This window comes from Pelodiscus sinensis, chromosome 5, assembly GCF_049634645.1.
Source record: "Pelodiscus sinensis isolate JC-2024 chromosome 5, ASM4963464v1, whole genome shotgun sequence".
Lineage (NCBI taxonomy): Eukaryota > Metazoa > Chordata > Testudines > Trionychidae > Pelodiscus > Pelodiscus sinensis.
This window is the reverse complement of record NC_134715.1, coordinates 86,127,943-86,154,622: the sequence shown is the minus strand read 5'-3', so window position 1 is coordinate 86,154,622 and position 26,680 is coordinate 86,127,943. Positions and strand designations below refer to the sequence as shown.

The window sequence follows — 26,680 nt, the reverse complement described above, 5'->3', positions numbered from 1 at the left end:
AGAGCTGACAAAAGACATTTATAGTTGGTTCACATAGCCTAAAACAGTAACCTCAGCCATATGTGTTTTTAGTCTAAACACTGGAAATTGTAGTTATGTTTTATTTCTTTTAAAGCTGTGTCAGGCAGATTTAGATGGTGATTGGAAAATGTTACCCCATAACACTTTGCAACATTACTTTGAATAGTGAAAAGGGAAAGTTCCGCAGCACATGAAATCATAGGGTGAAATCCCAGCCTTGTTAAGTCCATGATAAGCATTCCATAGGATTCAAAGGAATGAGGATTTAATCTGTAATATTTACAATTTCCTTATATTTCCTCTCTATATCTGCCTAAAGTGAGTGTATCACCCTGTGTCCCGCCATGTGTCTCTTTATGCTCCTCCTTGTCCCTAGTGAGTTCCAGAGCACTGGACCTATGCAAAACCTCACTGCTTTTTGATGAGGCTCTATATTGACACAGCATTCTGACCACAAGGAACAAATTGCAGGACAAAGGCCTATATTAGGCTAGCAAAGTAGTTACCTATTTTTAAGGTCATTCTAGACAGTGGAGATAGAGGCCACACTGTCTTTTTAGGGGATACAAATAAGTTAAGAATATCCATTTTTGAGCAAAAGTGAAAAATCTAAGTAGAGATTAGGAAGTGAACTTTGACAAGGGATACTGCAGGAGGCAACCATTTATTTATATTTATAAAACAAAAAAATGCTCATCTCAGATTCTGGTCACAGCTATATTAAGATATTTATTATGAAAATTAATAGACCGGATTAAAATCCCACTCCAACAATAAATAATCAAACATGGCCTAGGAAATATGATAATAATTAAAAAAGTCTCTGCAGACGGCAAAATAACGAAGATAATATTTCCAAACCTTGGCCCACCAACTTCCCAAATGCCTGGGAAGGAAAAAAAGTATTTTGCAATAAGTCTGAAATGTTAATAGATCCAAGCTCTGGCAGAACAATGAGGGGGAGTGAATTCCACTGTGAGGACACCTCTCAAAGCACATCTTAGCAGCAACTGTATTGTCTGGAGTGAAGGAAAATAATCTCAAGAGCTTCTGCTGATGTTAGCTTTGGCTGTATGTCCAAGAAACGACGCTTTTCCCACCACTCTGGGCTTCAAAACTTTTAGGACCATGTAGGCTAAAACTAAAACCTTGAATTCCACCTGGAAATTACTTGGCATCAAATGAAGATCCCAAAACTACAATTTATGCAATTTCAGCCTCACAGACAAACATAACTTCTGTTGAAAGAGATTATTTATTTTCTTTCATCAGAGTTGCGTTAAAATAACTTTACAACAGCTTTTAAATCAACAGATGCAAGAATACACAGTAGAGATAAGAATATTAAATGCACAAATAATGCCTTGTATTAACCTGAAGTGGAATCAAAAGGGGGAAGTGATCTGTCTTCCAGGAATAAACCCTTGTTCAATGTTTTAAAAACTTAATATTACACATATTTGTGAAAAAACTCTTAGGCAGTACAAATAAAGTAATGACAATATTGGAGGCTTAGACTAAAGCTTATGATGAAGAATGACTAGTGGAAGGGTAACACGATTCAGGAAACTCATAACTGAACAGAAAGGCTTCCACTTCAAAGTTACTCAAAAACTTAACTTAAAAATATACAAGTAGTTCTTTCAGGGCCCTCAAACTCTGGCTCTTCTAGAACCAGGGAGGGAGCAGGCTCGAGATGCTTCCTTGACAGCTGACAAAAAAAATCTCTCTTGCCCCACAACAGCAATGCTCCATCAGAAAAGGAATACAGGAAGGGAAACAATGCCTCAAATAACATGTACCCATACAAAATTGGGGACCACAAAGTTTCCTCACATGCTAGCAGAAATCCAATACAGGTTGAATTTCTGTAGTTTGGCACTCTCTGGTCCAGCAATATCCATGGTCTGACATCAGGAGCAGTGGGTGAAGGCCAAGCTATGGAAGGCAAGCCCAAGCCCTGTCCCTTCCAACCAAAGCCACACCCCTTTCCACCTGAGACCACACCCCTTGAACAACCTCTCTCCTCTTCCTCCCAGCCAAGTCCTACCCATTCCCACTCTCAAGCCCCATCCTTACTGCCTGCCCAGCTGTGCCACAGCTGCAGCTCTCCCTGGCTGCTAGGAAGTATATGCAGTTTAGGGAAGGCAGTGCATTCCCTTGCCTACCTATACTACCCATTGTCCTTGTCCGGCACAATTTTAGTTAGCCAGAAGTCCACTTACCATGAATGTGGGCAACTTTTCTGTGGTCCCATAAAGTACGTTTACCACCACCAGTCCTGGCTCTCTGTTCTGTGCTGTTCTTTAGGTCTAATTTACCCCATGCCTTCTAAGAGCCCAGTAATCAGTGGAAGTGTTGGTAATGCTGCTACACAGCATTGACCTCCTGTGGTTTAGCAAATTCTCTGGTTTGGTACCGGTCAGGTCCTGAGGGTTCCGTACTAAAGAAGTTCAATCTGCACAGAGAATGGAACACTAAGGTTCCATGCTCAGAACACCTTACTCAATCTGAAGTGACTGGCAATTCTGAATCCTCTTCAAGGACTGCCTTTAAAAGTGCAATGCAGTAATTTAGCCTTGAGGTTACGAACACATGACCCATTGGCAAGGTCCCATGAGAAAGGTACATCCACAAGTTGTTGTCCACTTTTTGTCACATCAAAAGAAGCACTATACACCACAACTATGATACAAAATGACTATCTGCAGCAATGGGCACAACAGCGACAAAATCTATGGGACACTGGGTTGATCTGAGTTGGTGTGGTAGATTGCAGCAGGATTCCCAATAGTAGGCATGCATATCAAACATTACCATCACCACAACAGACATCTCTTCTGGCATCTCAGCAGAAAGACCAAGAGGAAACAGGGCAGATTGTACTCCTCTTTCTTACAACTCAACTTTACAAATTAAAAAAAAAAATCAAGTTATGCTGCTCCATTCAGAGTAGAGAGAGACTTACAAAATAAAAAGGGGCATGCATTAGTGGACAATATGTACTCAGCTTTAAATTTTGAGATATAAAGCTGAAGCACATGTAAATATGAAACGCTTTCATACATCTTAGGAAGCTTCAATAAATATTATTTGCCAACAAGTTCCACTAAAATCTATTATTTTTATTATTTAATTTCAAAGACCTCTTATGAAAAAGAGAGGAATGCAAAGTGATCATTAATTATTTTGAAAAGAAGGTGGCTGTTAGAATTGGACTCTCACCAAAACCTTGAACTATATGAAAGTATGCTTCCGGATCTGAACAGACTATAACAGTTTGGCTACAGAGACTGCAGATTTACTTCTAGTAAAAGAGAGAACTATACTACTTCAAGGTTGTGATGTCAATGACATTATCTACTTCCACTGGGCTTCAGTTTCTTTACTTGTAAGCTGAAGTTAGTAGCTTAGCTACCCCATTATACAGAACTGAGACATTTTTTAAGTGAGTGCTACTCTACCCATATTTTAGATTTACACATCTATGTAGAAAAACAGGCATGTGGACAGCCAAAGGGTGATTGCAATGTGAGTCTCCCACAGTAGTCCCTGAGGAAGGGAACTGTAGCTAGGTAGAAAGACCCAGTAAGAAGTTTTGTTTTCATAAAGAAAAGAAGGCAAAAAAGGCAGACCAGATCTTGAATCTTCATTAGAACATAAGAACGGCCGTACTGGGTCAGACCAAAGGTCCATCTAGCCCTGTATCCTGTCTACCGACAGTGGCCAGCACCAGGTGCCCCAGAGAGGGTGGACTGAAGACAATGATCAAGCGATTTGTCTCCTGCCATTCCTCTCCAGCCTCTGACAGACAGAGGCCAAAGACACCATTTTATCCCCTGGCTAATAGCCTTTTATGGACCTAACCTCCATGAAATTATCTAGCTTCTCTTTAAACTCTATTATAGTCCTAGCCTTCACAGCCTCCTCTGGCAAGGAGTTCCACAGGTTGACTACACGCTGTATGAGGAAGAACTTTCTTTTATTAGTTTTAAACCTGCTACCCATTAATTTCATTTGGTGCCCTCTAGTTCTTCTATTTAGGGAACTAATAAATAACTTTTCTTTATCCGCCCTCTCCACACCACTCATGATTTTATAAGCCTCTATCATATCCCCCCTCAGTCTCCTCTTTTCTAAACTGAAAAGTCCCAGTCGCTTTAACCTCTCCTCATATGGGACCCGTTCCAAACCCCTAATCATTTTAGTTGCCCTTTTCTGAACCCTTTCCAAGGCCAAAATATCTTTTTTGAGGTGAGGAGACCACATCTGTACACAGTATTCGAGATGTGGGCGTACCATAGTTTTATACAGGGGCAGTAAGATATCCTGGGTCTTATTTTCTATCCCTTTCCTAATAATTCCTAGCATCCTATTTGCCTTTTTGACCACCTCTGCACACCATGTGGAAGTTTTCAGAGAACTGTCCACGATAACTCCAAGATCTCTTTCCTGATTTGTCGTAGCCAAATTAGCCCCCATCATACTGTACGTATAGTTGGGGTTATTTTTCCCGATGTGCATTACTTTACACTTATCCACATTAAATTTCATTTGCCATTTTGTTGCCCAATCACTGAGTTTGGTGAGATCTTTTTGGAGTCCCTCACAGTCTGCTTCTGTCTTGACTATCCTAAACAGTTTTGTATCATCTGCAAACTTTACTACCTCACTGCTTACCCCTTTCTCCAGATCATTTATGAATAAGTTGAAAAGGATTGGTCCCAGGACTGACCCTTGGGGTACACCACTAGTTACCCCTCTCCACTCTGAAAATGTACCATTTATTCCTACTCTTTGTTTCCTGTCTTTTAACCAGTTCTCAATCCAAGAAAGGACCTTCCCTCTTATCCCATGGCCATGTAATTTACACAAGAACCTTTGGTGAGGGACCTTGTCAAAGGCTTTCTGAAAATCCAAGTATACTATATCTACTGGATCCCCCTTGTCCGCAAGTTTGTTAACCCCTTCAAAGAACTCTAACAGATTAGTAAGACAGGATTTCCCTTTACAGAAACCATGTTGACTTTTGTCCAACAAATTATGTTCTTCTACATGCTTCACAATTTTATTCTTTACTATTGTTTCGACTAATTTGCCCAGTACTGAAGTTAGACTGTAATTGCCAGGATCGCCTCTACAGCCCTTTTTAAATATTGGTGTCACGTTGGCTACCTTCCAGTCATTAGGTACGGAAGCTGATTTAAAGGATAGGTTACAAACCACAGATAATAGCTCAGCAATTTCCCATTTTAGTTCTTTTAGAACCCTTGGATGAATGCCATCCGGTCCCGAAGATTTGTTAACATTAAGTTTTTCTATTTGTTCCAAAACCTCCTCTAATGACACTTCAATCCGGGACAGTTCCTCAGATTCATCACCCACAAAGGACGGTGCAGATTCAGGAATCTCCCCAACGTCCTCAGCCGTGAAGACTGAAGCAAAGAAATCATTTAGTTTCTCTGCAATGGCTTTATCGTCTTTGATTGCTCCTTTTATAGCTCGATCATCTAGGGGACCCACAGGTTTTTTAGCAGGCTTCCTGCTTCTAATGTACTTAAAAAACATTTTGTAATTTCTTTTTGAGTTTTTGGCTAGCTGTTCCTCAATGACTTAGAGAATAGTTAGACACAGTACACCTCAGGGAGGAGAGGCTGTGCCCATTTTAAGACAGGGTGGATGATCCTTTTTAGTTTTTGAACTTTATGTTAATAAAAGTAGATCCTAAGGCTGTAAATAGACTTGTGAAATGCTTCCCCCCCCCCCCAAATTGTTGAGGTACCAACAGGGGAAAAAGAACTCTCAGTGCTGCAGAGCTCTCTCTGCTAATGTTGAGATATTTGGAAGAAGACTGTACTATTACATTTACGTTAATAAAATTATACATTTTCCTCTGCATGTGCTTTTTAATCACAGTTTTAAAACCGACTGAAGTGTAAAAGCTAGAGTTGCAAAATTTAAAGTGTAATATAAGTATTAATTTATGTCTAAAATGACTGAAAATCTACAACATAGCTTGGTTGAACCATCTCCTAGATTGGTCTTAGAGAGATGAGTTGAATGAAAAAATGTGTGCCGGGAGAATTTCAGGTGGCTTTTTAAAATTTACACATCCTCATTTAACATTAAGTCATGTGTTTTCAGACATTCTTGAGTGCCTCATCACGTTCTTGGCAAGTAGTTCCAAAGACAAGCAGATCACCGCAGTAGGTCAGTACATTATTCACAGGACTGATTATCTGTCTGATGATGCTTTGGACAATTTCCACAACTGAGAATACTAAAAGAATCACTTTGGGGATGTTGCAATCCAATATAAGTGGAAACCATGATGACGTATATGGATTAGGAAGATAATTTGTATTGCTGTAAACGCTTTTTGCAATAAGGTCTTGATTCCATGTCAATTAAAAACAATGTACAGTTCATCCAGATTGTCATATGATGGTCCTCTTTGAATGTGACATTTGGAGACTACATGACCTCACAAATATGTATTGCATCTTCATTCAGTGCTTTGATGACATCTACAGCTTTAGGACTCATCAGAATAGATCTCTCTCAACTATGTCTTGCTCTTGTACTTTTCTTGTTTCTTTCAGATCAGTCCTCTCATAGAAAAGATAATTTGTCTGGGTTCTTGGGCTGCTAGTGCGGCTCTCACCTAAATCTGGAAGTCCTTTACTTTATCCCCAAGTTATGAAAAATGGCTATGTACTTACTAGGGATGTAAACGACTAGTGGAGTAGTGATTACCTGATAAGCAAGGCTCGACAAATTATGCAAAACCCTACTTGCCAGACAAAAAGGGGACTCGCCACCCCCCCCAAAAAGTGTTTTTAATGGCATAAATTCCTAATAAGAGTAAGAACAGTAATTACGAATATGTTAATAAATATCACCCAATATTACTAATATATTCATAAATATCTTATAAACCTCTACCTTCTCCCTCTGCTGCCATGTCCCCTCCCCTTGCTCCATCAGCTTCCCTGGTGCCTGCTGTCCCCCAAACCCTCACCCTCCTCTGCTGTCCTGACTCCTATCCTTCTCACTGCCCTCAGCCTTCCTGAGACCTGCCCCCTTCCACCAGTCCTCCTCTCCCCCCTGTGCCCACTCCTATCCTGTGAGCTACCCCTCCTCATCCACTCTCCTAACACCTCCCTCTACACATCTACCCTGCCTCTCTCCTCTGGTGCTGGTCCCTCCCCTGCAGGTGTCTGCCCTCCTGCTTCACCCCCAGAATCCCCATGGAACCTGCACCTTCCCTTACCTCTGCACCCTCCTAGTGCCTCCCTCTTCCCTCACTGCCCCTGCCCCTTTGCCCTCTTTTTCCCTAATGCCCACCCTCTCACCACGCTCTGTCCCCGTTCCCCACATGCCCCTGCGCCCTCACACATGCCTTGCTCCATCCCCGCCTTCCTCATGCCCACCCCTACTTGCAAGCCTTATCCCAGCTCCTCCCCCTTCCCCCCCTCTAATCTCCAATGCCCTTACCCTTGCCTCTCCCAGCATCACCCTGTCCCCCCTCCCACTGACACCTCCCCTCCTGCCCTTTTCCTCATTGTCTCCACTTGGCCCCCTTGCATTTGTCCCTCCTCCACTCTGTCCCTTGGTGTCTTCCCCTTTCTTCTCTTGACCTGCCCCCTCCCCTCAGCACAAGCCCCTTCCCTGTATTTTTCCCCCTTCCCCTCCCCTACCTGGCTTCTGCCTTCCAGTTTGCAGGGCTGCTGGAGCATTTTTTAATCCAGAGGTTGCCAGCCGTGACATCACGATGCCATGTCACACCAGCGTCCTGGCGTCCTGCCCTCTGGCTTGTACCCCACTTCCTCGCATCAGAGCTGCATGCAGGCAGCCCGGAGGCAAGAATTGCCACACTTCTCCCTCCCCGGCGGCACTCCGCTTCTCCACCCAGACAGCAGATGGGGCCGCGCCGCCCATAGTGCATGTGCCTATGTCTGTAGCTACTCGCCAGCTGGTAATATCTACTCATCACAGGCAAGCGTATTTGTCAAGCCCTGCTGATAAGCATATGCTTCTTGACTAGTTGCTTACCCCCTTGCTGCCTCTATTAGAGGCAGCAAGAAGGGTGAGCAGGAGCTGGTTCCCGACATCACTGTTTCCATGGGGATAGACAGGGGAGGCAGAGGAGCAGAGGGGGACCAGGTGTGAGTTGGGACTCAGCTGTCCCAGTTTACACCTGGTCCCAGACGCTATGTCTCTGCTTTTACAATGTTCTCTCTCTACTGGGCACTATATCATACCGATAGGCAGACAGTCACTTACTCAAACAGTTTATAATTAAAATAGACAGACAGACAGACAGACACAAATGTATCAAAAGCACATGTCAGATGATTGATGGTGAGAATGTATCTGCATTTTTGGCGGGGTTGTGTTATTTTTAAATGAATATTATTGATAAATACTTCTTGAAAACAGGGCTAGCGCTGATAGGCCCCTCAGAAAAAACATTTCTTTCCACACATGCCACAGCTTCTCTTTCATGTAACAGTCCCCTTTGTAAGCACATAGGTGTAGCCAGACACAAACCCCATCTTGTCCCCCCCCCCTCCCCGAGAGCAAGAGAAAGGCAGTCAGCCTTTGATGCCCTGGGAACGCAGGTGTGCTGCCTGTCCCTGACTCTACCATAAACAGAAACCAGACAGTAAATGGGCTAGCTGACGACTGGGAGGTCTCCCGTCACCGTGATGGCTAGTATCAGTAATTGACACGCCTGCACTGTCTCAGGAGAGGAATCTTCGCCCATCACATACCAGAGGTGCCCATTGTCTGCATTTTCCCAGGTGTGAATTATGCTTTGCACCCTTCGTGGGAAACTTGGCATTCAAAGCCATTTTTCCTAATTGGCCACGTGAGACCAGGAAGAAGCCCATGTGACCCAAGGGGTATAAAGAGGGTTTAGTAGCCCACCCCATTTGAGCTCCAATCATCTATACCTGCTGGCAGGTATTGATTGTCTCCCGAGGTCTGTGGGACGCCCAACCTCGCCCTACTTCTTCCCAAGAGATTGAGAGAAAGACGCTGGCCACGCCAAGTCTGGAACGCAGGGGTGAGAATATATACCTGCTATGTGTCTATTTGCATGCATTTAATAAGAGCTCAGAGAACCAAAAGGGTTTCATGGTACCTGTAAGTAACTTCTTAGTGTAATTTCTGTCCTGTCCTTTGTAGTGGCTGTGTTATCTGTAACACAGCAGTAGCATTTAACAACTAAGTTTACCCTGTAACAATAAAATAGTAACTGTTTAAGCTTTAACCTGACTCCTTCAGTTGCTGTAACAGAACCAAGCACAATTTAAAAGAACTTCAGCCAGTCATAAGGGACTCACTGCCCTGACCGTCGGCTGGCAATAGGCTATGTCTACAACTGCAGTTATTTTTTGGATTCTTTTTTCGGAAGAGGCTTTCCCGACATTTAGCCTATCTACATGGGACCAAATGTGGGGAAAAACCTTCTCTTTCGGAAGATTCCTCATAAAATGAGGAATACAATACTTCTGAAAATACATGCCCATTTTTTCAAAAACGGATCCAAAAAAGTGGACGCCTTCCCTGGACGCAGCAGAGGGCACTCTGTAGTACAGACATTGCCTGTGGTGAGTAGATTGCAACCCAGAAGAGCTGGGTTCGGGCGATCTGCGCATGTGCAGATTGCTGGACAGCGGGGCTCGCCATGGTTCGGCGAGCCCTGGACATAGCCATAGTTGAGCACAGTTATGACTGTATTGTCTGACTTCTCGGCATCTTCCTTTTTTTTTTGCTTGTCCACTTAAGCGTCTGCTACTAGAATAGGTCACCGTTTTGGGGCATGTAAGGCAAATGTTTCCATTCCTCTGTGATAGAATCATAGGATTGGAAGGAACCTCAAAAGTCATCATGTTCAGTCCCCTGCACTCATGGCAGGATCAAGCATGCTTTTTAAAATTAGTAAACTCTTCTTTCTCTTATCATTAGTATTGTCAGTGACTATGTAACATTCAACATTTTCAAGCCACTGATGCCACATAATAATTATGTGGAGGTACTAATTTAGTTCCTTGTCCTTTTTTGCTGAACAATGAGATTTTTCTTTTTGTAAGAAAATGTACAATAAAAATAAATTACTAAAAAGATGTAGCATACTTCTCTTGATCCAATGAATTAAAGGAACACAGAAGTGTACCTGAAATGATATTGTGCCACATGCAGCAGAGACCAAAAAAATGGCTATGCACTGATTTCCTTTTTGTAGTCACAGTGGTGCCTGTTGTAGCCAATTGGCTTTCATGTGTCCACCGTTGCTTAGTGGATAATCTGTAATCACTGTTGGAGGTACTTTTGGACATATCTTGTCTGTCTTAGACCTCAAGATATATACCTAAAATAGCCTCAACATGTTATACGATGACCTGGGGTTCAAAAGTTTCTTGTAGATAATGGCATGTATTACTCCCTTCATAAACATTAGAATTTGTCATCCTAATTGTAGTGGGTTGAAGCTATGTATTTCTGATAATCCAGTACCAACTATTTTGATATTTTTAGTATACAGTATAAAACACTATTTTTGTCACTTTTGCCATTTTTAAATACAATCCAAAATTCAAAGGAACTACATGAAAAGAATTAGAATACATGGAAGACAATGCATGTTTAGTTTAAACCCTTGGACTTCCTGCAGCTAAAATGTGATGGATACAGATCAGCGCATGAATATTTACCATGACTAATTATAGGAAAACAGGCCACAAATTATGTTAAGTAGGAGCGAAATAATAATGAACTAATACAATTTTATTTTATTAACAGACAGACTTCTGGCCTTAAAATCTGAGCCTCTGATGATGTTGATATTCGCTATTTGCAATTTTACAACAATAACATAATAAAATTGGATTTAATTGTAGCATTCTTACAAGATCAACACACTTCTGTTTCTTTTAACTTTTTTGAATTATCTTTAAGCTGTAATAACAACCAGTCATATAAAGAGACCTGCCTATGAATTCAAATTAAGTGTTTGAGTTTTCTGTCTACAACAAAAATGGAGACTAAAAATATAAGAGCTTAATCCAAAGACTCCAGGCTTACAAAGAGGCTATTGTCAACAAACTCCCTTGTTAAAAGGAACAACAGTAAGGTTAGCCAAACAGTACAGTTTCTTTGTGCCAACCATAATTTAATCAAAAATAACATACTACCAGTATACTGCTGTTTCGCATCATAGCACTGCATTCCAATAACGTCTCAATTCCATCTGCTAATGGTTTTACAGTAATAAAGGGCAGAGTAAGTGAGCTATGAGGCACAAGTATGATATGCCTTATAATTTTTCAGTGCGTGAACTGTTATCCAACTTACATCACTGTGATTTTAGATGCTCTAGGTTATTCATTGAGTAAAGATATGACTAAAATAGCTTATTTGAAACACTGAAATATAGATTAACCTATGACTTCTGCAAAAGAGATGAAGCAGCATAATAAATTATATAGGCTATAGTATGCACTTTTTGTAATAAAAGCACAGAACTGAAATTTCATTGTAAATGGAATCTTGTGTCTTATTTTCTTATAAATTATAATGAACCTTAATATCTCCCCTTCCAGGGTAAATGAATATCGTTAAGCAGTTAAATATACTTAGAAAATAAATTATTCAGCTGTTACATAAGATGAAGAAAAAAGGCAATTCCAATATTTACCTGGTAGAGTAGTATACTAAAATATTAGGGACGAAATTCCACTCTCACTTACGCATCTTCAATTACATTTAGCCTATGAATATTTATAAAACCTTTAATGTTCAAGATACGTATTTTTCTGAACAGGATGAACCAGAGAGGGAATCAGTTCATCACCTTTTCTAAAATGTTGCTGCTAACCTGCACTGGTTAACATAATTTGATTAAATTTTGAATGTATTTTTCCATTACTCATTTCAGCCTCCCTACTAAATGGAGCAAATTTCCTTCAATACCCTCTGCTCTGTAGTTAATATTATTTTTAATTACTGAGAACCTTTCCACCACCTCCCATATGACTTATATCTGTTGTCCTGTTAACAGAACATAACAATTATGATGATCTCCTAAGGTACCCAGTGTTGTGAGGCACCTCACCATCACCTGCCATTAGTGAGAAGGGGTCTTTTCTGTGCTTAACGTGGAACACTCTCTGAAACCACAGAATAGAATTGCCACCTTCCAAGCTTTGCTTTCTCCATACAACTACCGACTTCTCTATACAAGTAGCAATGGTCTTTACACTAATCTCCAAGTTCTTGGAGAGCTTCCTGAAATGACCTGGTCCCTTATCCACCAAACAATTACAAATTACCAGATCTTCTGTCCTCAAAGGAACATTTTCTCCATTTTTCAGTTTTGCTGGTCACCAGTATCTAGGTGCAGACTTTAAGAACATATACACACATACACAAATATGTAGCTCTTTACATAGCATTTGTACATGCATGTTGCAATAATACTGATGGCAATTGTGATACCACTTTTTGAGACCTCATATGATAGTTGGTGAGTAAGAATGTACATGCCAGACTGAAGAGACTCCTATAACCCCCATGTACTCGCTCTTTATTCCTTGCTAGGTGGCTTCTAGAGCACAGTGGAGATGGTCCACCATGTTCTGAGGACAACATAGGTGGAAGGTAACTATTTCAATGCCCTTTTTGGACAGGCAAGTAATGACACAGGTTGATAGATCAACATTAACTGTCTCAATAGACCAGACTTTAACCAGATATGTCAGACTTCATCAAGAATTTTTAAATGAGGAAGGTCAACTATGCATGGAACAAAATTGCTATTCCACCTACAAAAAAACTTCCAAGATTTGAGGTTACTGTATTTTTCCCCTGATCTGAAAAAGAACAAAATCTAGTGAACAACCATTTAAAGATTTTCCCCCTAAAATACCTTAATTTAGTAAATCTATCAACTTTTAAGCCCTCCATCCAGATTTGCTTCTTTAAAATAAAGACAATTACCAAGTTTTAATCAAGCCAATTAAAATGTGCTAAAGCCTGGATTGAGGGATAGCTAGCTAGTCAGAATTTGACTTCAACTCTTTCATTAATAAATTTACTACCACAAACTTCCCACCATTTTTGTTGCAGAGAACTAAGATACAATCTCCTTCACAAGCGTAAGAGGGGTAAGCCTTGTTAGTCTGTATCCACAAAACAACGAGGAGTCCCATGGCACCTTAAAGGCTAACAGATGTAATTGGGCATAAGCTTTCATGGGAAAAGACCTACTTTGTCAGATGCAGATCTTATTCACAAACAGCTTTAGAGCAGAAAATAGAATTTCCTATTTAAATGCCTGTAGATGAGGAAGGACCTTAGAATCCTGTTCCAATAATCATGTGGCAGGCTCTTCTTGTTCTGTGCTCAACCTATGAACTTTGTAGAAGGAAGCAGCATATTGGCTATGTAACGTTAGTATAAAACTGAGCGCTATGTTGCTACAGTGTGTGGGGAGCCACCGGGTGCCACACCCCCCTCCGTAGTCAGGTGTGACTCTCATCCAGCAAGTAGGACAGAAGATTTTATTCATTAACAGGGATACAGTGTAGCACAGTCTTGTTAACACAGGGACCAGTCAGTACAATGCAACCTAGGGTGAGGGGGACCCAAAGCCAGTGCGCTGGGTCCCCTCCCTACATCCACAGCTAGCCCAGACTCACATTCTTAACAACCAGTCCCAGCCTTACGGGAAGCCCTGCCTCCTCCTTTGTCCAGCTTCCCAGGCAAAAAGGTGTCACCTGATTGCTCTCCCCACCTAGGCCCAGGTTACAAGACAGCCTGAGCTATTGTTGTGTATGTGCTAAGATGGGGCAACTGGAGCAGCCTCCCCCACAGTGAGAGCCACCCCTAACCAGACACCGGTGTAGTGCCCAGAGAAACTGAGGCACACATGCAGAGTTATAAAAGGACAGTAGGAATCACACATAGCATAACAAAGTAAACCAAGTGAATACAATCCTCACTTCATCACATCTGTTCTGATCAAAGTTCGTATTATCAATGCAAAAATTTAAGACCATTTTCTAATCCCACTTTTTAAAATCACAAGAAATAGCATATTAATAAACATATTGTTATTTATAATGTAATGCAAGGAACTGTTTAAAACATCTGCTTCCTATTCTATATCTGCTTCAGATTTCAAATACTTCATTTCTCCAACACAGAGAAAAGTTGATGGTCTACTTTCCAAATAGAGTTCCAGATCAATTTTTGACAGGGAAAAAATAAAATAAAACCAGGCCAATACTCATCCCCAACTTTCTCTAAATTACCTCAGAGGCTATTCTTTCATGTTCCCAAAGGCCAGGACAAATCTCCATGCACTCTCCACTCCTACCTAAAGTTTGTAACTTCAGTTCAAACCTTACACAGGGCGTTACCACACTGGTTCAGGGCATTACAATATTTCCTCTCCCCCCCCCCCCCCACATCTTTTACAAAACCTGATTGCTTGGCTACATAGTTAGTGTAGGTCTCTCCTGGGCTCTTTAAAAATGTTAAGACTAAGACTTTCAAAATGCATTATGCATACTTTAATAGCAAGACACCGAGAAGGCTTTCTTCCCATTAATGAAGGTTAAAGTAACAGCAGAAAGTACTTGGTTTCTGTTACTGTACTGGTGTTTCAACTTTAATCATTCACTCTGTCAATAAAGGAACATAATAAAGGGATTTAGAGTCAACCTGGATTTCCTATCTTCTTTTAAAACTGCCAAACAAGTCTGTTTTTGAGACAATAGGAAGATATTTGTAGCAAGGTTTCTTTTACATATTAATACCACAGCTTTCAAAAACAGAATCAAGGTCAGTCACAGTCAGAGGATCACTAAGATATACACAAGATTAGCAATGGAATCAGAGAAGAACTTCTATTGAAGTTGAAAAAGCAGCAATATTTCTCCTCTGGTTTAAGTGGGTTCCTAACTCCAGAATGGAACTCATAAAATATATCTGCACCTGTTACTGATCATGAATAATACTCAAAGTCCGTTAACTTGTTTTTAACTTAAATTGAGCAGAAGCCAGTCGCATGAAACATCAATTCCTAAATGACTGCATTCTCCTTACATAACATAAAGATCTTTAAATGCAGTACCTCCAAAATGGTCTCAGCAAAGGTTTTTTGAAAACAGAATATTTTTAAACTGCTTAATTTATATTTATGATTTTTTATAGAAGCTACAATGTGTCTGTTGCACCAAACTACAGAAATAATGGCTGTCATCTGCACGCTGGCCAATCAAAATTGCACTGTAAAATAGTCAACTTCTTTTGGCATTTAAGACTATTTCTACTCTACAGCAGCTACAGCAGCACAGCTACACAGAAGCACTACAGCTGCACCAAGTGAAGATGCTAAAATTTGACAGGAGAGAGCCCTCAGTGGTTTAATAACGCTGATCTAAACAAGAGCCAGTAGCTATGTCAGTGGGACAAGCTATCGTGCTGACATAGCACCGTTCACACCAGTGCTTTAGTTAGTATAACTTCCATTGCTCAGAAGCATGGATTATACACACCCTAGAGCAAAGTAAGTTATATCAAAGTAATCTGTAGTGTAGTAGACAGACTAACGGTGCTTACCTAATATACACACACAGTTGTTTGAAAGGCAGCATGAAGGCATTTCATTTTCCTTTCCTTTTTATAAAATAAGTATCATAGTATTCCAAAGATTTCAATATGCACGGCCCTCAAATATTTTATGGAACTCTAATAAAAACAGACCAACCAAAACAACAAGTTCAGACTTGCACCTGGATATTACAGATTAGCTGGAACTGCTCCAGAAAATACATCCAACCAGAAGGAACTAACTAGAGCAACTCCACCAATCTTCTGATCTGTTGCCACAATAATAATCTTGTCCCCAAGGTTTTAGTTCCACCCTTTGAAACACACTCAATATTCAGTGTTACAATAACTAGCAATCACAATGAATAAATAATTCACAATGAAAAATACAAATAGAAAAAAAATTACAGAATACCACAGCATATTAAATCTTCAAATACTAAATAACTATTTTTTACACGTGGATTGTAAAATACTTTAAGATTGTTAGTATTAACTGCCAAACCATTGTTCTGTATAAATTTGAAAGTTTGTCTCTCTCATTAACTAAGTTGGTCAAATATAAGAGAATACCTCACCCATCAACTCTAAAAACATTCGCAAATAATCCAAATATAGCAAAAAATATTCAAAATTAAAACAACAGTCCCAATGTAAAATAGTACCTAAGAAATCAGTCTACCTCCTTCAAGTCTCATCTCAGATTTAATCTTAGGAATTCAAATATGCTCTTTGAGATACAAAGTCATGTGGATAAAAGGAAATCCCATTTCCCTATTCTAGCATTTCCTAAAAACCACACTTGGCTCCACTATGGAGAACCAAGGCCAACTCATACTTTTAGTGTATATCAGGCCTTCAAGGACTCGCTCTTTGCTCTTTGTCTAGTTCTGTGAGATGGTTCATCAGGTCCTCAAGTTTTCCTTAGACAAAGTTATCTGAAGTTCATCCAGATGTTCCTTTGAAGCATCAGTTCTTTGGGCAAACATTTCTGAAGTATTTCTAGCAAGTCAGCTGGATGTTGAGCTGGACATTGAGACCAGGCAGGTTGATTTAAGGTATGCAACTCGAGTTACACAAAATGTGTAGCTGGAGTTGGCTTACCTTAAACTGAGCTGTGGCAGCGTCCACACAGCAGGAGGCTGACAGGAGTTCCCGTTGGCTTCCCTTACTCCTCGCAAAACAAGGAATACCGGATGCCAGTGGGAGCTGCCCTCAGCATTTGATTCATAGGTCTACATTAAACCCACTAAATTGAATGCTAGAAGACTTCCGGAGGGCTGCTCTTCTTCGTAGTGTAGACTTGCCCTGAGATTGTAAAATTATGGCACCACATTTATCTTTGACCATGTGGCTAAACTCACCCAAAAATGGCACACTCTCCAAAGATCTCTTATTCACACCTGGAAGCCACAGCATAAGGTGACTGAAACATTCAGAGGAGAAAACAGAAGACTCTCAGTAAAATTCCTCCTCAGTAGACATCAGGAAGATCTTGCCCCCTTGCAACTATATTTCTTTCTGAGCTTCCAGAAAATGTTTAGCAATGCTCTTCCCATCTCGCTGCACCTTCCCTGATGTCCTGGCCTCTTACAACAGTCTCCAGATGTTCCAAAGGCACTCTCCTCACATTTGATGATACTTTTGCCAGCAATAATGTTATATAGCTAAAACAAACCTTAAAGCAACACTCCATACTTTGCCTAGTCAGCTCAGCATTATGCCCTCAAAGTGGTTTCTCACCACTTCTCTAAAGCATTAGTCCCTAAAAACCTGTTAAAGTGGTAGAGTTCAGAGGATAATTTAACCTACCCTTCCACTCCTTTCAACTAACAAACTGCTGTAATTCATTCATTTGTAGCCTGGGGGCAGTTTGTATAGGAGAGTCATTATTCCCCACCATTAGGGATTTGTAAAGGAACCATGGTTGAGTCGTTAATAGGAAGGCACCAGCTGTCCAGTCCAGTCTTGAGAGTTCAGAAGGTAAAAGTTATGATGAATTTTTAAATGAAAGCTTGGAGAGACAGTAGCGAGTCCCCTGTAAGCGGCGGAGCTTTTGCTGGAAAATGACATCATATGGGGGCACTGGAACATTATGCATGCAACTGAAAAGTAGCTTCCAAAGTTCTCCAATACTTAAAGTAACAGAGTTTAGGGCCAAAGAGGGCTACTGGATCTCGTCTGAGCTCCCAAATATTACCAGACACCAACACCACCTACCACTCACACAATAAAGCAAACAACTGAAACTAGACCAAAGCAGTACAGCCCACAGGAGGTTAGCAGGCACTGTATAGAATAGCAGGCACTGAGGTCTGCCAATGCCCAAGTCTCTACCATGCCAAGGAATTGATAAGCAGTAGATGTGCAGGGTCATATCTGGAGTAAACCTAAGGTTTCACTTTATCCCTGGGTGAGGTGCAGAAATATATTACAGGTAATTCTAGCCAATACATTAGTTTGGCTTCAACTTTGCTTTGAACATCAAAGAAAGTTTAACAAGAAAGGGCTTACCTGACATTTAATAGGAGGATATGTAGGGGTTAATAAGGCATGAGTACAATTCTACATTTGTTTATGAATAGTAATGTATATATAGCCTGAAAATGGTGCTGTTGGTTCCTGGGATTCTCCTAACCAATCTTCATCTTTATTGTTCATTGACATTGTTAATGCTTAAAACTTCACTGGGGTTTAACTATTAAAATTAAATTCGGAGTTTCATAGTATTGAAGGCTGACCACAGTCATGGATGCCAGCACCAGTGAGATTCAAAGGCAGTGCCCAAATTGTGAGATCAGACATCTCTCACATTCACACACCCCTTCTTGGCTGCTGAAGAGTAAGGAGCTCCTGTTCCCCCCCCCCTCTCTCTCTCCTGGCAGTGATGCAGAAATCTTTCCCTCTGTTCATCCTTGAAGCTTGAAGAGTAAAGGAAATGACACTGTCAGCAGGCGCAAGCACAGTTACAATGACAACTTTCTTCCACTGGTTTCATAAGAATTCTCACTTGCCTCCTACCCCAGGGCAGGATTGCTGATGGGTTCTTCAGCAACCCCACAATGGTGCTGATCACTCTGCAGGATACCCGGTATAACACAGAACAAGCAGTGCTCCTAAGACAGGTGCTCTGCTGCCATTACATAAGACCAATCAAAGAAAGGAAAAAAGGTGGTCTAAGAAAACATGAACCATGTACACACAATGGCATGAAAGTGATTTGTTTCATTGCAGTGAGTGATTAAGGATATTTTCTCTACCCATATTAAAGAATGACAGAACTGCTTATAATCTGATACAGGCCTTCTATGCTGCCCATGTCAAACATGGAGGTCTCAGAATTACCAACTGGAATTTAAAGCTTTGATTCCAAATGTATTCACTCCTTATGTCAAGCATAAGAAGTTTTCATCTTATGACAACTGACTTAGGTAAAAGTGTTAGAGATTATCTTCATGCTGGAAAAGGATATCTATGATATTTCACGAGGCAGAGCATAAAAATTCTCAAGATATGCCACTAAATATTGACAAGACTGAGGTGCTACTCCTAAACAGCAGATGGCAGTGCAGAATCCATTGGAAAATACCAATATCTGCAGAGTCCAACTTTGACAAAGAGGATGAAGACTTAAAGCCCATCTATCTTCTCTTAGGCCTCCATTTCCCCACATTTCAGCCATATTGAAAGTAGGTGGCCTTTCGACTAAATAAAGGCATCTGGCAGAAAAGAGGTAGCTAGAATTGTTTTGTCCCAGGTAAAGGAAGCAACTGATTTGCTACATGCATCTTAATTTCTCACTGCCTTAAGGGTTTTAAAATATTCTATAGATACATTTGGCCTTGTACACTCTAAGGATATAGTACAGTTTCAAAGTTTCTTTCAATAGTTATGCTTCATTGAACAAATTTTAGTCCCTGACATTTGGAACTGTTTCCTTCACTTTCCAATGAAAAGCTAGGGTTTCTACAAAACCATGCCCACACACATACACTTCTGCCTTCATGCCTAGCTTTTACTTGTTTCTCTTTTCTTTCCATTTGCAAAGCTGCCCAAAGCTTTTCTTTGTTGCTCTTCCAGTTGTGAGCTGATGAATCCACTGTTTAAAACAATAAATGAGACTTATACAAATAGTAATTTATATCTGTACTTCAAACAGCATTTCAATTACGAATAGCATTTCATGCACGCTCATTGCCAAAACAAAAAACAAAACCCTAAGCAATAAAAGCAAATGGACTCAACAGATTAACTCAACAGAACCCACTTAATACCAGCCCTTACAGGAGGAAAAGCTGTTGTGGCACTACTTTGGCCTAAATCCAGAAAATGCTTTTCCTTGCCAAGAGTCTCACTGAAATTCCTGCTCACCTGACACTAGACACTTAATCTGAGAAAATGGGAATTGAGAAGGGAGCACAGAATGAAGGCAAAGTTATTGGTTTATTAGCAATACAAAGTGTCAAAGATTGCTAATGGATCATGGAGTTTCAAATGCAAAAGAAACCACTTTGAAAAACAAAAATTAGATCAGTTATAAAAATCAATACCTTGTATCACACAAAAGTGAACAAGTCATCCTGGCTCTCTCACATCATCTGAGGTTATTTAAGAAAATATTCTCAATTTACTGTGCCCTTTTTTCTAAGTAGATTTCTTACAACAGCCCTACCATACTTGCCATCTTCCCACTTTCAAAACATCCCAAATTGCAATGTACTGTTTTGACAGAAGAGTAACATCTGACGAAGTGGGTCTTTGCCCATGAAAGCTTATGCTCCAATAAATCTGTTAAGTCTGTAAAGTGCCACAGGACTTCTCGTTGTTTATGCAGATTCAGACTAACACGACTACCCCTCTGACATCTGTTTAAAAGGTAAAGCAGGTGAGTCCTCTCTCATAACTGAAACATCCAGCAACAACATGAAGTCATGCAAAGACACACATCTGTTCATAGTCTTATCACTAGGGTCTAATATAGTGATGAGATGCCCGGAGATATTTCATTCATTCCACTCTCTCTTCAGCTTCAGGGAAAATTTGGGGACCATCACAGTTCTTCACCTCCTTGATCTAGGATCTGATATTTTCTCTGGTCCTCTGCACTGAAGCTGTTCCCCATCTAGGTTCCAAATGCTCCCCACCTAGGCTGGTGGGCAAATAGGCTGAAGATTTTAGTGCCCTTCCTTCCATTCCCCCTTTCTACCCCCAATCCCATGGAGGGTTCAGAATGCTACCAATGGTGCTTCTCCTACGTATCTTCAAGATCTTTAAGGAAATCCTCAAAACATGAAGGTCTTCTTTAACCTCCCTAAAATATGTCCCTGGGTTCAGTATTGATGGGGTTTATGTAAAACCTTTCTAATTGCTTCCTAGCTTCTCCAAGAACTGGAAAAGGACTTTGTCAGTCTTCTCCACTTGCTATCTTCACCTGTTCTATTTTTCCCTAACCTCTTTTTTGTTTCTTTTGAACAAAAGAAAACAAGCAATATAAAACACAGCTAAGTATGTTAGTAAAATGCTATGGCTGTTATTTAAACAGAAATTACACATTAAAAGAAAACATTACTATTTGCATATTAACATTTCCTCTCAATATAAATGATTAATAGTCTATTAATGTATACTTTAAGTATATCAGGTGCATAATGAATATATAAGAGGGGTGAGTTAATACTAACACAAAAATCTTCCGTTTTTGTATTTCATAACTTGTTTAAGTATGTAGGCCAACTATTAACTTCTTTCATTTCCATTTTTTTGTTTTGATCCAATGAGAATTATGTACTAAAAAAAGCTGCAAAAACTCTATGTCCTGTAGCTAGCATATTTCTAAGGATTACGACTCTAAAGACTTATTAAATATTGTTTTCAATTTTTGTGATGTGGCCTTGCTACACAGAACATTCAGTTAAAAGAAAGAGAGAGATTAGCATAGATTCCAACAGTTCTCCTGCTAGCTGTTTGCGTGTTGAGAACAGGATCTCAGCAGACTACTCTCTGTAAACATGCCCCAAATTGTCATGCTTCATAGTAGAAAGGCAAGAGGTAAGATTAAGCATTTGCGTCAGTGTATTTATCATTTTCCACGTAACTCTCTCAATATATCGGTTTTTGAATCTTAAAAAAACAAACAAAACAAAAACCCCAAAGCAACTAATTTTTTTCACCACTACATCATGCTTAAGCATCAATCGTTCTCATACAGCAGGATAACAATTTTAAGAACAATATTAATCCTTTAAATCAGTGACCTTCAAACCACAGGGCATGACTTCTGGTGCAGGAGGGAGCAAGGAGAACTGTCTGGGAGGGTGCAGTGGGGTCCAGGCCAATCCTCACAGGAAGGGGGGGCAGGGATGGAGAACCATTCAGCCCTGCTCTGCCCCCACCTCAGTTCCAGCCCCGGCCACACTTGTAGCCCAGGCTTCACTCCTGGCCTTAAGACCACCAGTCCCCAGCTCCCAGCCCCACAATCCTTGGGTTCCATTCCCAACCCAGGGAAGTGTGGACACATTCCATTGATAAGGGGGGATATGAGAAAAAAAAGTTTGGGCCCCACTGCTTTAAATGCTTGAGACTGAAGGAAGTATGGATGCTGAAATATTCCGCATTATAGCTATGTGATAAAGGGTCTATCATAATGCTTACCCATACTCATCTTAATGGGCAAGTTTTCTCGGCTTGCAGCCTCCACCAGGTGTCTCCTAACTTCCATCACAGCTTCCTTTTGTCTAAGATTCATTAAGGACTCCCAGAGCGCTTTGGCAGCTGGATCACTGTAAAAACAAAACCACAAGAGGGTTTACACTAAACATCTGTTGCATAATGAAATAAGGTGAAGGCAACATTTACATTTTAAAATGTGTGTTCATAGGTAGTAACTTGTATGAGATGGATAGTCAGTAGACTCAAGATTAACTTTTAAAAATAGTTACTGTGATTCCATATGAAAAGCATATATTTTCTTGCTACAAACTTGCATTACAAGAGACATCCATATTTTCATAGATAATCAACATAAGCTAAAACTAACAGGACGGCCCAGATGGAACCCTTATTGTGCACTTCGGCAATATCAAAAATGCTTTGAGGTTTTTCAAACACTGCAACTGAAGTACAGATAGGTTCCAACTCTAAAGTTGGCATGTGGAGCTTGATGCAAACATTCCTAAAATTTGGGAGGAGTCATGTTGGTTTGGTACATTCGGTATTGTCTCTTAGGGCTTTATTTATTGCCCTTATATTTACATATAAAAAAGAACAATCTGCTATAAGGCTTAAACGTTTTAAGTAAATGTACAGAATGCTAAAATTATTTGCAGTTGGATTTTCATAAAAGACACCTAATATTTTATTTTGCTCATCTGCGTTCATTTTCTCATCAGTATTCTCCCTCACCCAAGTTATTGTATTGGGCGAATGGCTCTAGTGTTTTCTCTGGAAAAATTTTCCTTAGGCTATGTCCATGCACATTTGATTCATTGGGTTGGTTTTTGTTTGTTTGTTTATTTCAAAAAGCTTCGTTCTGTATTCTCTCAGCAGATTTTTTTCCCCTCCTAAATTTCCTCTAGAGTCCCTTACCACAAATTTTCCACGTGCCAGAAACAACAGTTATGTTAAATCCAGCATATCATCCCCCACTGCAGGTGAGTGTTTCCAAGCCCCTCTATTGGCAGCCCAAAACCTCTATTTGGATATGGCAGGGAAGATTGGAATAAGTGGCAGATGAGAAGGAATTTAAATCTCTCCCTCAGCTAACCAGGGTAGGGCAAGGGAATGTATTCTGTATGAGGCCAGGTCTATACTATGCAAGAAAATCAACCTAAGGTACGTCAACTCCAGCTACTCTGTTCTTATAGCTAGAGTTGTGTATCGTAAATGTAATTTCTGTGGCGTCCCCACTATGAGAGGTTAATAGAGAAACTCTCCAGTCAATTTCCTTTACTCCTCGTGATCCTGTGGAGTAATGAAATCGATGGGGGCATCATCAGTGGTCAATTTTGCAGATCCTTCCTAGACCTACTAAATCGAACTCTGGAAGATTGCTCTCTGAAACATCTATCTTGAGGTAGGCGTAGACCTGGACTGAATGAGAGTGCAAGCATTTCATCCCACGAATATGCCTGAGAAAGACTATCCAAACTAAAGAGCAGAGAAAGACTGGAGTAAATTAGGAAATAGTCTCCCCAGGGAAATAGCAGAAGACCCATCACATGTAAAAAGTGGCCTTGATAAAGCATTAGAAAAATATATGTACAGCACAATCCTCTACCAGCAGAGGAATTGATCAGATGATCTAATGAGTCTCTTCATTTTCAAATTTCAAGGACACTATTGCATCTCTCTCAGGCCAACGAGGCTTGGGGGACGGCTTCTTCCAGAGACCACCCAACTCTCGTGTCACTTACAGTTGTAGCACCAGACACTCCACTTGCAAGGGCAATCTGAGTGCCTTATTTCGCTAGCCAGCCAAGCACCAGATTTTGATCTCGTCACACAAAATGGAATACTTTTTGATACAAAGACTGGAATTCAAAATAAATCAAAGGTTCCGAAAGTAACTAACTGTATTCTTCAAACACAGTTTCCTTGAACTAATGCAATGCTGTGTTGCTTTACAGTTATGAATACTGGATTGCTTGGGTTTTACTGCTGAAATTCCTTCCTTCTAATCATTATCATGCAAAAATGTAACTGACTCTGTTCAGACCACTCATAGAGCATATCTATCATTCATGTCTATCATTCTAAACCAGGGGTCAGCAACCCCCAGCATGTGCGCCACTGGTGGCACGAGCCAATTTTTTACTGGTACATGGGGTGTGAGCTCAAGCCTATTCCTCCTCCCCCACACAGCAAGAGCTTGTGCTGCCGCTTGAGTCTGGTGGTTGGTGCGCAGCCACAGAACCAGCTCCAAGGGGCAGGCGGAGAGGCTGCTGATTGGGCTGTGGGAGTGGCCAGTGTGCAGCCACAGCACCAGCTCTGGGGGGAGGGCAAAAGGCTGCAGATGGGGCTGTGCGCCAGCCAGCAGTCGGTGTTCTTATGCTTCTCCGCCTGCCCAACTCCATTATAGAAGTGAGCCGGTGGAAGCAGCAGTGAGCTGGTGAAATCATGTGTGCTGCTGCTGGGGAGCTCAGCTGGGCAAACTCTGGTGGCAGGGGCTTGGGCTATGTCGCTACTCCGGAGCCGTGGTAGTGGGGCAGAGGCAGCCAGGCAAGCCAGCAGGGGATAGTGGCAGCCCGTGTGTGACTGCATGAGGTGGGTGGGGGAAAAAGAGTTGGTGGGTGGGTGCTGGCATGGGGTGAAGGTGGAGGCAGGAAGGTAGTTTGTGCTGTGAGATCAGGAAGGTGGGGATAATTAGTTTGTGCTTTAGCTGGGAGTTCGGACAGGACAGATGGCTGGTGCCTGCTACTTCGAGAAGCAGGATTTTATCCCAGCCCCCACATGGGCTGGGGGGAACAGGTTCCATGAGGTGGGTGCTGGCATCTGTGTGGTGAGGTGGAAGTAGGGGACAGTTTATTTGGGGTGTCTGACGGAACACTCAGAGGCCTGTGTGCTGCTTAAAGTATCAAACTGAGCCCAAGATGGGACAACTCAGCAAAGCAAAACAAGGCCAAGAATCACACTAAACAGTAAGATCTGCTTCTTTATTTATTTATGAAGCTGCTGTAAGTAGAATTAGTATTTACTTTTAAAAGTATCACCAGCACTCTGACCTGTACAAAGAGATGAATAAGTTAAACCTCAGCAGACCATTTCTGAAAGGTTGCTGACCCCTGTTCTAAACTGTTTCTGAGGGTTAGGTTAGTACAAGTTATCCTTTGATCTAGTTACAACACTTGTACTCTGCAACATACAGGGGTTCCTAAGCCTCTTGCCAAGCCTCTTGCCATGGTAAAGCAGCCTTGGTTGGACATGATTTTCTCAAGACTTTTTCTGCAACTTTGCTGTATTCTCATCACATTATAAAATGAAATCATGCTGTAACTGGGTCCCCAACATGTAACTTTATGGGAACCCTTCTGCAAGTAATCATTTACAGTGGTGCTTATGAGGTGAAGGTTGGCACTCATCTCCCTTCCTCCACTGCTCTGCTTGTTTTACCCATTGTCCCTCATATTCCTCCTTACCACTACTTTTCACATCTATTTCTCCTTTGTGCCTCAGTTGTTCTATGGGCCCATCTAGAGTATACATCATGAGAGGTTTTTACATCATTTTACTGAAAACATTGTTTCCCCTGTGCTGATTGACTATTTGATCCAATAATCTTCATCCTCACAGTCTCTTCCATTCTTTGTCCCCCATCTTCGTTCCTCCCTCTGACTGATTTTTTTAGCTAATTCCTTTCAGACTCTGTATTACCAACCCCAACCATACAAATGTCATAAACCAGACTCAAAATACCAGGAAATTGCATTAAGATCATGGATTTTTTAAAAGATAATACATTTTGACGGTCTTTTTTTGCCTTCTGGTTTTTGAAACTTCAGAGTTCAGATTGTCATGGGCTTTTCTCCACAACCATGAGGCTAGAAATATTCATTAAAAAAAAAAAAAAAAGTAAGCTAATGTTTTCACACTATCACATGCCTCCAGGAGCTTGGGCTTTAATCAATATAGCAATAAAATTGTGAAACTTGGCAGAACTGCTGTCTCTCCTTCTCTCCCACCCCTTCACTATAGTGCATATTTAAACATAACAAATGAAATTTAGAAAACCCACCCAAAAAGCATATCTATTAAAACAGTACACATGGAACTTCCACATTGCTTTGTTGTCTTCTTTGTTGCATATTTTTCTCCTCACTCTCTGCCTGGTTTGTCTAAGCAGAGTGATCTAGTAGGCAGAGTGCCGGACTGGCATTCAAGTGACCTGGGTCCTATCCTGCTGCATGATCTTAGGCAAACACAACCCCTCTGTGTCTCAGTTTCCTCACTTGAAAAATGGGGATAATTATACTGACCTCCTGTTGTAAAACACTTTGAGCTCTACTGTTGAGAAGTGTTGTGTAAGAACTAGATATTA

At 40.9% G+C, this 26,680-nt stretch overlaps 1 protein-coding gene across 3 annotated transcripts in view; it reads right to left on the bottom strand.

Moving 5' to 3' along the window:
* Positions 1-26,680, bottom strand: part of SCFD2 (sec1 family domain containing 2) — a 306,279-nt gene that overhangs the window by 244,629 nt on the left and 34,970 nt on the right. For all 3 annotated transcript variants that reach the window (XM_075930433.1, XM_006113517.4, XM_075930434.1), the window contains exon 3: positions 22,300-22,427. In XM_075930433.1, coding sequence (XP_075786548.1) covers positions 22,300-22,427 — 128 coding nt within the window. The remainder of the gene's footprint in view (positions 1-22,299; positions 22,428-26,680) is intronic.